The following is a 12882-nucleotide window of genomic DNA, read 5'->3' on the forward strand; positions in this document are numbered from 1 at the left end:
GTGACCCAAACCTGCTAGGCTCCTCTCAAAACATCTGTGTGTCGTGTCCTCCTGCTCTATCTGTACCCAAATTGCGGCTTGGCTGTTAGATTAATTCTTGTGTCCTGCTGATCCTTGGAAAACCAGCTTCTGAGATAGGTTTCTAAGGGATTTTTTTCTTCTGTAGTGCAAACGTGCATTTCAGATCCTTTTTCTCTCCCTGTCCCCATAACAAATATTGCAATACAAGGAACATACGTTACCGAGGATAACATCATACTAAACCATCTGACAGCAATAACACCCCCTTTTTGCTATCTGCATCTCCTTAAAAGAATTGGGGAGAAAAATAAACCAACCAAAAGAAATTAGAGATGGAAAGGACATACATTCAACCCTCGCCAAGAGCATACCTCTAGCAGTAGCTTTTTCTGGCACTTAGTCCATCCAGTTTTTAGGCTCTAAATGTGCTATTTTTGTTGCACTTGCCAGACATGCTGTTTGTGGCTGAGGGAAGCCCTGCTGAGTTTCATTAGTACCTCTGCGCGGCCCGCTGGAGCAGAAGCATGGCAGGAGCTTTAGGATCATTGCCCAAGTGTCTCCCTGTTGGTTAAACGCGGCTGTGAAGGTTTTAAGTCTGATCTTTGACTTGACCTTGTAAAGCAAAGTGAAGTTGCTGGCTGGAAGGGGAAAACCCTGATGTTGCACTGCAAGAGCTCTTTAGGGGTCTCCGGCACGGTGTTTTTTAAGGATCTCCAGCACGATGTTCTCACTGTGGCTGTAGGAGAATGAGCTGCAGGTTGCAAAAATGAACAACCAGCTCTAAGAGCTTGCTTCAAATCCGTACAGTGCTCATCAAGAGAAAGACAGACTGTGCTGGACCTGCTCAGTCTTTCTGCCAATTCCCCTTTTTATTCTGTGTACAAGGAAGGAAGAGCTGGCACTTGACCAGCTGAAGCACACAGCTCCTTGCTGGGTCGTATCTTGAGGCCAGCAGTTGCACAGACCAGCACATGGGGTTTGGGGTATAATACACTGGGTGAATTCTGGTCTAGGAGGAACTGTAGAAAAGCCAGGAGCAGTTCCTTCAAATGACATAGTGGCAAGAAACATATTCCTAAAGGAGAGGATTTTGCATTCCCTATAGATGGGTTGATCTTAGAGAAACCACTAAAAAATAAAGGCAAATACAGCTCACTGGCCCTTTTTCCACTTCTGAATATAGGATGCTGCATAAAGTCCCCATCTGCAGTGAAAGGTTGACTTAGAGCTAATTGTGAGTGCTCCTCAAAATTCCTTCCTCCCTCCACGACACGTGCTTCTGTGACTATAGCAAAGCTCTTCCACTCTTCTCTTGGGCATTTCTCCTGCTAATTTGCATCTCAGAAATACACGGCTCCTTCAAGAGTCATGTGTAATCAAATTTATTTTTCCCTGTTGCCAGCTTAAAAAGTGTTTCTGTGGAGGAGCTGGGCTGAGGCGTGTAAAAGCTGCACGTGGTGAATTCCTCCTGTGGATGGATATTTAATGGTCTCCTTGCAGGAGGAAACAAGGTGCTGCTGCTCGCGGATGGCTGCATGGGCTTGGGTTTTGCAGCCTGAGCTGCTTCAGACGTGTTCTTGGTCCAGATTTTGGTGGCGGGGAAGGAGTGGGGCACAGTTTTTCCTTAGAGAGGCTCATTTGTGTAAGGATTGGGGTGTATTTTTTTTTAATAGTGCTGCTAAGGAATGTAAAAAACTTGGGTTAACACCGATATGTTTACAGCAGACATAAATTATGTGTCTAATGGATAAATAGAGTTTTTAGTTGCTGCTGTCCCAAAATGTGCCCAGCCAGGTGTTTGATTAGACATAAAGTAGGGCTGGAGGATGGGAAACTCCTTGTTTATTCTCCTGGGGAGATCCTGATAGCAGGTGTGTCTCTGAGTTATGCACATGCAACACAAAGTTCAGTGAAAAATGTATTTTCTGGATTGCTTTTTCTGGCTGGGGGAGTGGGAACGAACGCACCGAGAAGTCCTTGCGCTGACTTTGTGCTCCTAGCAGGAGCTGAAAACATAGTTTGATTTCTCACTCCTCACATAGCTGGGATGTTCTTGAATTTGTAAGCTCATCACTAAATAAGCATCTATAAAGGGTGTTTTTTTTTTTACTGTCAAGGTCCAGAAATAGCATAGGGAACGAATTGCTGTCACAGCAGCGCTAACCTCAGATTTATGTAGGTTCACCCTTCCAGTACTGCTATCTAGGCATCTTCCTAGATGCCTACAACCAGCCTTTGGAGTTAAGAGTGTGGCTGACCTGCAAGAAAAAAAAAGCAAGCAAGGCTTCTCCAGCAAATAACAAAAAACATTCAGGTAGGAAATCAGTTAATGCCTTGCTTCTTCCCCTTCATCTGTCTGAGATTGACCAGAAAAGAGTTCGAAGTGAGTCAACGCTTGAGCTACCCAGCAAGAGTTAAACCCTTCTTGGTGAAGATTTCCCATCGTGTACACGCTCTCCAAACTTCTTTTAGAAACACTTGCTGAAAAGCTTGAGCCGTGGTTAATGTGGACGTGGAGGAATTGCTGGATAAAATGTATTTCTTACTATTTTTTTAATGACAGATGGCATTGAGTACCTGAATATGCTCTGTTAATGATGGTGTTTGCTCAGCCAGGAGCGGGCTGGCTGTCCAGATGCCAGATCAGCTATTCTGTTCACACCTCTGCTGCTATTTATAATCTGTAAGGATTTATAATTATAACACCCGTTTCCTATGGAAATAAGGTTTGCACAGCTGTGCTAGCTACACTCTGTATAAATTGTATAAACTGCCCCCATCCCCCCCCCCCAGTCGCTTTCAGATTCATTAGCCAAAGCTGCTAATGAGGTAGATATCCCATAGTTAACAAGAAAGCTGTGGGATGGGCCAGAAGGCAGTGGGGAGAGAGAAGCACCTGAATCTCCTGGGGGAGAGGTTGTGCTGTTGTAGATGCTGGAGAATCCACACGGAGCTCGGTCCCTAGGGAAGGGGAATCCATGTCAGTCAGAAGCCAGACACCGAGCTAGAGGCTGTCTAGCTGTCCGAATTTATTATTCCTCTCTCTTCTACTGTCATGAAAAAGCAAACAAGCCCTTCAGTTGTCTCAGCGAAACATCAACATTCACGCATCTTTATTCGGGGGGAGCAGTTGGCGTAAAACCTGGACGGCGTCGACCCCGTCTGTCAAATGCCAGCAGCTGACAAGACATTAGGGAGAGAAAATCCTTTAATTGCAAACGTGATGGGAAGAATTACGGGTTGAGTGACAAAGGAAGATGCAGTGGGAATTCAAACCCAAGGGGATGTTGGCAATGGGAAGGGCCGTGTAAGACTGCACCTTGCAGCTTATCTAAGGAATGCCAGAAATGGATTAAACATCGTGGGGTTTGGTGGTGATTTCTTGATCAAGAAGGAAAAGGGGTAGAGAGGAAAAAATATGTTTGGGTTCTCTACTGGGTTGATTTTGTGTTTTAAAATGATGTCAATGAGTTATGCCAATTCTCCTCTGTGTCACCACGTAACATTAAATAGCACCAGGCTATTGATTGCAGCAAAAATCTTTTCTGAAAGCTGATTTGAGCAGGAATTGATGGTTCAGCTGGGATCATCAGCACGAGAGGCATCTTAGAAGCAGATGAGGCAGTCAACCCGTTGCTCGGCACTTTAGCTAAATCTTGTAATGGCTTGGTGTTTTCCAGAGACAAGAGCTGGAGTCGGAGAACAAGAAGCTGAAAAACGAACTTAATGAGCTGAGGAAAGCTATCGCAGACCGAGCAACCCAGAACAACTCTTCCCACGACGTTCAGGACAGTTATAATCTCTTACTGAATCAGCTGAAGTCGGCCAACGAGGAGCTGGAAGTGCGGAAGGAAGAAGTGCTCATCCTGAGGTCGCAGATAATGAAGGCAGCCCAGCAGAAAGAGCCGGGCAAAAATATGGTAAATGAGAGGATAATGGGATTTCTTCTGCCTTTTCCCATTCCGTCACTGAGGTGTTTCCCGGTGACGTTTTGTGACAACCAGCCTATTCAGCAAGGAAACGGGATGGTGGAAAATTGTTTCTGGACCAGATTCTGATCGTGTGATGCTGGTGCAGTTGTAGTGTCTCTACTGGCATATAGGCAAGGGAAGAGCTTGACCCATCTCATGAAGGCTTTTTTATTTAGAGCCTGTTATGACCAAAGGGTGTATTTTCTGATACTCTCACTTGGGTTTTTTAATTCACCACTTTATCATCCCTTGAGGTTTTAGTATGTTTTTGTGTTTTGGGCCACACACAGGCACTCCTTATCTCCCTCCCGAGTTCTCTTCATCCTCCTTCCATCTGCTGATCCCTGCTGTTGTCTGCTTGCGTGTATGAATTTGTAGGAACCCTCTAGTCCGAGGGATGCCCTGAGGGAGCTCTGTTACATGTGGGACTTGTTCAATTTTGGGAACCTTGACAGACTGAGGGATGTTCAGGAGGTCACGCTGCTGTGTTTTTTGTGTCGAATTTAGGAGACCATCACCAGCCCTGCCAGCTGGCCCAACAGTGACAAGCACATCGATCAGGAGGACGTGATCGAGGCCTACCAGGGGATATGCGAGACGAACCGGTAAGCATGGCCCAAACTCTTCCAGCAGTTTGAAGGACTGAGAAAAGCGTGAGAGACGGGATCTGATCCTAAATTACCAAAACATTTTGGAGAGTTAGAAGCTTCTGGGTTCTGTTCTGGGGCTGGGGACAAGGACAGGCCATAAAGATGGGACTGAAGATGCTGGTCTCCTCGTGGGTGAGGTGCCCTTGTCTTTGGGCCAGTGCCTCCCCAAGGAAAGGCAGATGTGGGATGGGTGGAAAAGCCAACGTAGAAGTGAGCAAAACTGGATTTGGGCTTGTATTGGGGGAGAGCAAAGGCAGGGATTGTGCTGGTAAGTTAGGGGTCTGTTTGAAGAGCTCCTGAGTGAGTGGTTTAGGGGAAAGCTTCCCTCTCTCCCAGCCTCTTTCCTCTCCCTCTGGCTCAGCCCTGATTTGGGGAGGGCTGAGCTTTCCCATTCTTCTGCTTCTGTGGCTGAAAAACTCATGGAAGCAACAGGTGAAAACCAAAACTCCTCTTCCAGTGCCTAAATAGTAGCAAGAAGGAGGATTTGGAAAATTTGAGTTACTCATTTCAAGCAACTCATGCTGTGCTGGGAAGGAATTTGTCACCATCTGTCTGTATGGTACCAGAGGGTTTATATTGTGAGGCATTAAATCAATCCTTGCCACTATCCAGGAGGATATAAAGTAAAAAGATAGTGTCTTGAAAGAAGACAAAATTACATAGATTAAACTGCAAAGTCATATGTAAAGTAAATGTTTATTTTCCTGCACGGGAATTGAATCTTTATCTCCTTTTCTCTACCTGCTCGTTTGACAAATGCAGATATTTCCTACACGGTTTGCATTCAACAAGGTATTTGGAGGACATAACCGTTGTGGATTAATGGCTTTTAACAAACACAGGGTGCTTTGCCACTTTGTAAACTGGCTGCAGTAGGTTGTTAGCACACCAGGCTGGGAAAGGCCGTGACTTAATTAGGATAAAAAAGTGTGATGGGGAATCGTTTGTGTTTTTTTTTTTTCACTTTGTTGTTACTGAATATTTGCGTTCCTAAAGTGAACTTGCTGAGCAAACTTTTAGCCCTCCTGCGGAGTAGGGATGAGGAGATTGATTGAAATAGTTTGCAGACCTAACTGCTGCAGTGAGGATGGAATCAAGCTCAGAAATCACTAGAAATGCTCAAACCATCTGATTTTCCACGATACTATGAATCTCTTTCCTTGCAAGTGCACGAGTGAGCTGCAATTTAAAAATTCATGCCATGACCTCGGCACTTTTTCATCTCTTGAGGTTTGGGAGGGGAAATCTGCAGTCTCCAGGCTCCGTTTCCTATTACCCTCATTTGCCTTTAATGTGAAGCTGGGCTGGAGAAACAGCTCCTGTAACATGGTAGCAGTAGCTCGAGGTATGATCGTCCAGGTTTTTGGTGGTGATTTATCCAGCAGCTTGTAAATCATCACCAGCTTCCCCGTGGTATGGTTCCCTGTGCATTTGTTTGGATATTGGGTAGGTTTATAAGCTGTAGGCTGGAGCTGATGGCAATAAAACAGACGAAAACAAATGCTCAGGGAGCACGGGCTGTTGTTTTTGGGGGATATAAATTAACATTCCCTCCCCCCAGCACCAATCTGGAAAAAAAAAAAAAAAACACAACACAACTGCTTTCTCTTTAATCTTCATCAATAAATAAATATTTCAACGAGAAGCTTTTCTGGTGGGATTGCAATTCTGAAGTGGGATTGCAATTCTGAAGTAGGATTGATGAGCAAGAGCCACTTTTTCAGTGAGTATTTCCATATCTCTTTACCGTGACACCTCTCACTCTCACCCCTAACCAAAGGGGATGCTCTGACCGCTGGGGCAAACCTGTGGGTCACTCCTAGCTTGGAGTCATGATATCTCAGCTGTTTAGGCTGGGACAAACGTGGCTCTATTTTGGTGAGCATGCCAAATTTCACTGAATTCACTGAATGCCTGATTAATCTGGGAATTTAAATACAGCAGGAGGAAACTGGGAAAAGCTGCCAGGTGCTGCTAACCCAGCCCATGGAGCGGTTCTGTTTCTCCCTGCTGCTCTTGAGGGAAACCCTTTGATTCTAGGTCAAGGGGAAGCTTGAATTAAAAGCAGCCCCTTGTAAATGCAGTGAACTCAGCTTTTTTTTCCCTCTTTTTCTTTTTTTTTGACTTTCAGCAGCTAAAGAACAAAGCATCAAGTGAGTTTCCAGCTAATTTTCTGCTTCAACAACAGAGTGTAAACCTCAGTAGTTTCTTTGTTCCCCATTTTAGTTCTTGGGATCTTTCTTTCAAGGCTGTTTGATCTTGCTGGAAACACAGAGCCTACGAAAGACCAGGTGATGATGTTAGAGATAACCGCAGCGTGCATGTTTAATCCAAAACAAATCTGCATGTTCAAGCAAAATGCCCCTTACTCTTAAGATGATAATGATCTGAAGACGATAAAAATGAATATCTCTGGGGTTTGGTACGCTCGCATCTCCTTTAAACTACTTGCATCAGGCTACACGGAGGGAAGGGAGGCACCTGGGGCAGGAATTCCTCTCCCTTGCAAGAACCCAGCTTGCCAAATTCAGGTTGCCTGCTGCTCTTCTAGGTGTGTATTTCCAGTCCATAAAGGAGAAACAAGACTTTGTGAATTGCATCCTTTCAATTCATTTCAGGCTTGTTTGAGTGAAGCATTTAGCATTTTAGGAAATGATTACGGCACACATGCTAATTAATCTAGTTAGCAAGAAAGGATCCCTATTGACTTTTAATGCCTTGGTCAATATGAACGTCTGGGAGAAGGGAATCTCAATGATTTGTAAGTCGGTGCCACGTTGATGAATACAAACCAAATGCTTATTTCCCAGGGCAGCTTCATCTTAGTATAATTGCACTCCCTTGAATTCCCAGGCTACTGACTTGTACCACACTCTGAGGACTTTTCCTGGGTTTTTGCTTGTTTTCAATGTCTAAATACATGTTCTGTTAGGATCATCTGGACAACAAAAGACCTGACTAATAGATTAATGCAAACCAGACCAATAAAACTTCCCCCCGTATCTGTTGGACCACAGATCCTTTTGGAAACCTGCGATGTATGGGTAAAAATCGGGTTTTAATCAAAATTCATACGTATGGCTTTACCAGATGGATTGGCCAGAAGAGTTGGCTGGTGTTGAAATGCCACTCCAGGACAGCAGCAGCGAGACACTTCCTGGGTCCTTCTGTGGCAGTGCCACAATGCCTCAAAACCTCTCTAATTCCCCATATAGGGCTGATTAATGTCCATTATTGGGGTTTGCATCAGCAAGGGTGGATTCAAAGGCTTATCAGTCCAGGCTACAAGGGAACAGATGACTTCAGTTGGCCTCCACTAGCAGTGCTGCATCCAGTGGTCCCACAGCAGTGCTCGAAGCGTGAAAATTGGATCTCATATGGATGCAAGAGAAGCTGGGGAAACAAATATCCAAGGGGGGTTTGGACCCAAGGCTGCACTAAAAAAAAGGCTGATGTGTTTGGCTTGATGACTGAGGAAACCCTTGACTGAAATATATTCTGTTTTAGACCAGTGACATTTTCTGTAGAAGGAAGGAAATAGATGTCTTTTGCTTGATCAGAAAAATGTATTATTAGTGAAATGTGCCAGGGTACAGAAGGTCTGGAAGAGAAAGGGGTGAAATTCCCACTTATGAGTGAGATGTTTCAAGCAGGGCTGGATGAAATACCCAAAAATATATTAGGAGGTACATGAGCAAATAGCCCTTCCCTTTAGTCCTCGGTTTTCCTTTGCCAGACCCGTAGAGAGGTCTGCAAGAACTGAAGTGGTATAGAAGTACCAGCCACCCTTATTTTGGGGCAATCTTGAACCTGGTTCCTTGTTTTGTAACCTGAATGAAAGGAGAAATCCCATCTGTGGGGTGTTCCGTGTACAGATCGAAATATGTTTTGTAGGGTGGTGGGAAAGAGCTCAAGCTGTATAGATATGCAGACAGAATGGGTAAGGGATGAGGAGGGAGAACATAGGTCCAGCTGCTGTAAATACGGTTTAATTTAGGACGTCTCCAGCCCATCCAGGGGAAATGGGATAGCCAAAAGCCCGTGGGCTGCTTTGAAAATGGGGAGTTTGTTGTCGGTGTGCAATAAAAATTGGGAGAATGGGTCTGTTTGCACTGAGATTTTAATGTGGTTTTGAACTAGCTGCCGTGGCTCGGGCTTCCCAGCTTTTTCTTGCAATCACGTGGGAAACGATTTGGAAATGAAACTCAGGCTTCCACGTCCAGAGATTGGACAAAATACAACGTAACGCAAGTGTGCTTAAAAAAAAAAAAAAAAAAAAAGGGTTCTGCTCTTCTTCCCCTTCTGTTTCAATTGACCTTTTGTCTCTCTCTGTCCTCTTGTTTCCTTTTTTCTGTCCTTTATTTCTAGCAAGACTGAGGACTGGGGTTATCTCAATGAAGATGGAGAGCTCGGCTTGGCTTATCAAGGTTTAAAGCAAGTTGCCAGGTCAACCGCTTTCTTTTTTTCCCTTCTTCTTCCTCTCCCCCTTTCACTTTCCATTTCATTTCTTTCTTTTCCTCTGCCTGTTGCCCTCCGTGGGAGCAGCTGGAGGGGGGATATCTGAAGAGGGGGGATCTGAGACCCTCCTCTGATTTTTAAGATTTTTAATTTTTTCATAAAAAATATTAAATGAGCTGATCTGAAAACACTATTTAGAGGAAAAGTCATCATAATCTTTTGTATATCATGTAAAGCAGTCACACCTAGAGGGATTGGGGTAAAACCAGGCAATAACGGGAAAAATAAATGGTGATTCCTTTACTTTTCAAAGGAGGAGCCCAAGTTCGTAGAAGGAACACGTTCTTGAGGGTAGCTCATAGTTAATCCAAACGCACATGAAGAAATAAAATGAAAATTAGGTACTTAATACTTATTTCATGGTGGGCCTGTATTTTCTGAGCCTATTAAGGATATAAATTCCTGACAACATGATTACAAGGCTGGGTGCATTATTGTCTGTGTTTTTATAGTTGGAGAAGATCCTTTTGTATCTCTGGCTGGAAAATGGAGGTTGCGAATGGGTTGTACAGATCTTTAAAAAGAAAACAACCGCAACAAAACCCTACAAAGAAACATGTTTAATAAGGAAGTTCTTGGATTTTTTTTTCCCCTTTCTCATCTTCTTTCAAAATTGTTTAATCTCCAGTAGAGTAAATGAGAGATTAATGTGAGTTATAGCCATACTACCCCCTTTGTCATTTTTATAGGGAGGTTGACTGGAAATATCTCCCATGTTGGCTGATTTTGAAGGATCTTAACTCAAACAGTGGTTACTGCCACGATACCGAAATAAATTCCTGATGGCTTTGCTCCTTTTCTCAGGTTGCTGGAAGCACAGCTCCAGGATCAGAGAAGAGAACATGAAGAGGAGGTGGAAGCTCTGCAAAACCAAGTGGATGCGATGAAAGAAGAGCTGGAAAAACAGCAGCAGGCTTTCCTGCAGACCCTGCAACTGTCCCCAGAGGCTCAGGTGGAGTTTGGACTGCAGCAGGAAATTACACGGCTCACCAACGAAAACCTGGTAAGAGACTGCTGAGAAGACAGAGAAGAGACAGGAAACATGAAGGGGAGGCACCTGGGGGTCTTCCAACCCTCCTAAAATCTCCGCAGGATCCTTCAGCATCTCCCCCTGGTGCTGTTGGTGCGCTTTGCAGCATCAGTACCCTTGAGCTGTTGTTTGGTGCCGAAGGCTTTTGTCGCTCCTGTGTCCTTTATTCTTTTTTCTGAGCCTGCCTACTTGTGGCACTGCCTACCAAAAGAGATCAGTGAAGTTGCTGGTGGCCCCTCTGCTCTGTAATTAGGCACTAAGGCAATGTCAGCCTTTCCTTTTGCTTCTAGTAACACAGTTTTCCTCTATCAAAACACTCGTATCGTGTGTTACTGATACACAGACCAGGCTGTGAGCTCCTGGCTGCTAGCGACTCCCACCTCAGACTCACCCCAAATGAGTTGTGCTTGTTCTTCTTATTTTTATTTTTAAACCCACTGCGTCTTCCATTTTCCAGGACCTTAAAGAATTGCTAGAGAAGCTGGAAAAGAATGAAAAGAAGCTGAAGAAGCAGCTGAAGATTTACATGAAGAAGGTCCAAGATTTTGAAGGTGACTTGGCTGGTGGGTGGGGGAACAGCACGCTGTTTTTGCTGCTTGGGCCAGCCTTGGAGGCGGCAGGTTTCCTTTCCTTCCCTCCTTTCTTTCCCCCCGTTCTCTGTTGATGCTGTGATTAATCACAGAACCCCGTTCTCGTGAGCTAATCTCTGAAAACGAGGCATTAAGGGAAACTAAGCCGAATAACTGGCGAATTTCCACAGCTGGCACAGCTGCTCTTTGTCAGTGTGCTTTGCATGCAGCAGGCTGATGGTTCGTGCTATACATGCGTGCTGGTCTCTTCCATTTTAACATTTTATGGGTGCACAGTGCTTAATATTGTGCCTTTGTGGTACTTAGTTCGGCTTACAGCCAGCCTGAAGCTGAGATGCTTAGGTATTTTTCATTGCCTGGCTTTTTTTTCCTCCCCCTCCATGAAAATGATGCATTAAAAAGTTTCCCATGGGGTTACCGGTTACCACCTTCTAACTGCAGCCTGTAGTTCCTTGGAAAATAGCAAATGACTTCATCTTTTACTCTTTAGGTCTGACTTCTGGGCTCTTTCTTTCTTTCAGTAGACTGGTAATTCAAGATGTTGTAACTCAGGACCTGCTTCTCTAAATTTTTATAGGTCTGTCTAGGCTAAGGGTTTTATTGGAAACTTTCTATAAAAGACAGTGGCCTGCTGCCTGCTCTAAGGCCAATGAATTTTGGAAATCTGGGACAAGATGCTTTACAAATAGTCCTTGGTCACCAGATGCTAATTTTCACCCTCGTTTCACCCTCCTTTCTGTTTTCAGCGTACCAAGCCATGGTCCCGGAGGAGAGGAGACAACACGAGCGTAACAGGCAGGTTGCTGTCCAGAGGAAGGAGAAAGATTTTCAGGGGATGCTGGAATATTACAAGGAAGATGAGCCGCTCCTCATCCGAAACCTCATCACAGGTGAGGAATTTGCTCTGCTCTTGTCTGGCTCCTCCCGCTCTCACCTGGGAGAATTTGTAAATTTGACATCTCAAAACAGGCACAATTTTTTCTCAAATGAATCCTTCCTAGGGCTGCGTGTTTATGGTGATGACAGTTTTGGCAGGCAAAGCTGTGTGTTGCCTTACCAAGCAGATAACTGGCATGGATATGATCCTTAGGGGTAGAAAAAAATGGAAAATGCAAAAAAGGAGGCTGTAGATCCCAGAGCAAGCAGCAACTGATGAGCTTGAGAGAGCAGCAGAGAGGGATACAAGTTGCAGAGCCAAAATCTTAGCATCCTCGGGGCGGGGGAAGAAGAGTTTGCCTGGGTACATCTGCTCAGGTGTTTCTGCTTCACCTGGCATCAGCAAATTTTGAGAGGATTTAAAAATAAATGTCAAACCTTCTAGATCTCAAGCCCCAGGCAGTGTCTGCTACCGTTCCCTGCCTTCCTGCCTACATCCTCTACATGTGCATCAGGCACGCGGATTACATCAACGACGACCAAAAAGTGCACTCCTTGCTCACCTCCACCATCAATGGCATTAAGAAGGTGCTGAAGGTAGGCGTTGGCTTCCTCTGTCTTAAAATGGTTATAAACCATGTCAAAATGTCTGATATTCAGCTCTCGTTGTGGTTTTCAGACCCAGTCACGCTTGAAACAATAGTTTCAAGATCTAGGTGGCGAGACTCCAAGCCATTTTGTCTTGCTGTGCCAGCTGCCCCCGTTGAAGGAGGGCCTCACGTGTATTTCATTTTGCTCCTCCAGAAACACAACGATGACTTTGAGATGACGTCCTTTTGGTTGGCGAATACGTGTCGCCTCCTGCACTGTTTGAAGCAGTACAGCGGAGATGCGGTAAGAAACTCGTAGCTGATCTTAAATGTTTTGGCATTCCTTCCAGGGGTGGTGTTCAGGTCCCCTGGGTCCTAGTGGCTTTGCTCTGGCAACGATTTGGGGTCATCTTTGACTTCCCTCCTTTCTTCTATTTGGATATAATGTGAGGCTGCTCCTAACAGAAGTTCGTGGGGCACTGCACACAGACGAGATGTTTAGAAGAAGAAACCAGCAACCTTGTAATGCACTTTTTCTGGATGATACCCAGAAATTTTTGAGTTTCAAAGCCAGTTGCGCTATTTGATCTGTCAGAACAGGGGATTTCCTTCTGGTAGGCTGCTCTTGAAGGCCAT

General features: G+C 44.8%; 1 protein-coding gene across 1 annotated transcript in view; it reads left to right on the forward strand.

Annotated features, from left to right (window-relative positions):
• MYO5B (myosin VB) overlaps positions 1-12882 on the forward strand; it is an 86547-nt gene that overhangs the window by 67024 nt on the left and 6641 nt on the right. The window contains exons 28-35 of the mRNA XM_050716346.1: positions 3702-3941; positions 4500-4597; positions 9011-9088; positions 9965-10163; positions 10648-10741; positions 11527-11670; positions 12102-12253; positions 12461-12550. Of these exons, the coding sequence (XP_050572303.1) occupies positions 3702-3941; positions 4500-4597; positions 9011-9088; positions 9965-10163; positions 10648-10741; positions 11527-11670; positions 12102-12253; positions 12461-12550 (1095 nt within the window). The remainder of the gene's footprint in view (positions 1-3701; positions 3942-4499; positions 4598-9010; positions 9089-9964; positions 10164-10647; positions 10742-11526; positions 11671-12101; positions 12254-12460; positions 12551-12882) is intronic.

The sequence above is a fragment of the Cygnus atratus genome, chromosome Z (genome assembly GCF_013377495.2).
Source record: "Cygnus atratus isolate AKBS03 ecotype Queensland, Australia chromosome Z, CAtr_DNAZoo_HiC_assembly, whole genome shotgun sequence".
Classification (NCBI taxonomy): domain Eukaryota; kingdom Metazoa; phylum Chordata; class Aves; order Anseriformes; family Anatidae; genus Cygnus; species Cygnus atratus.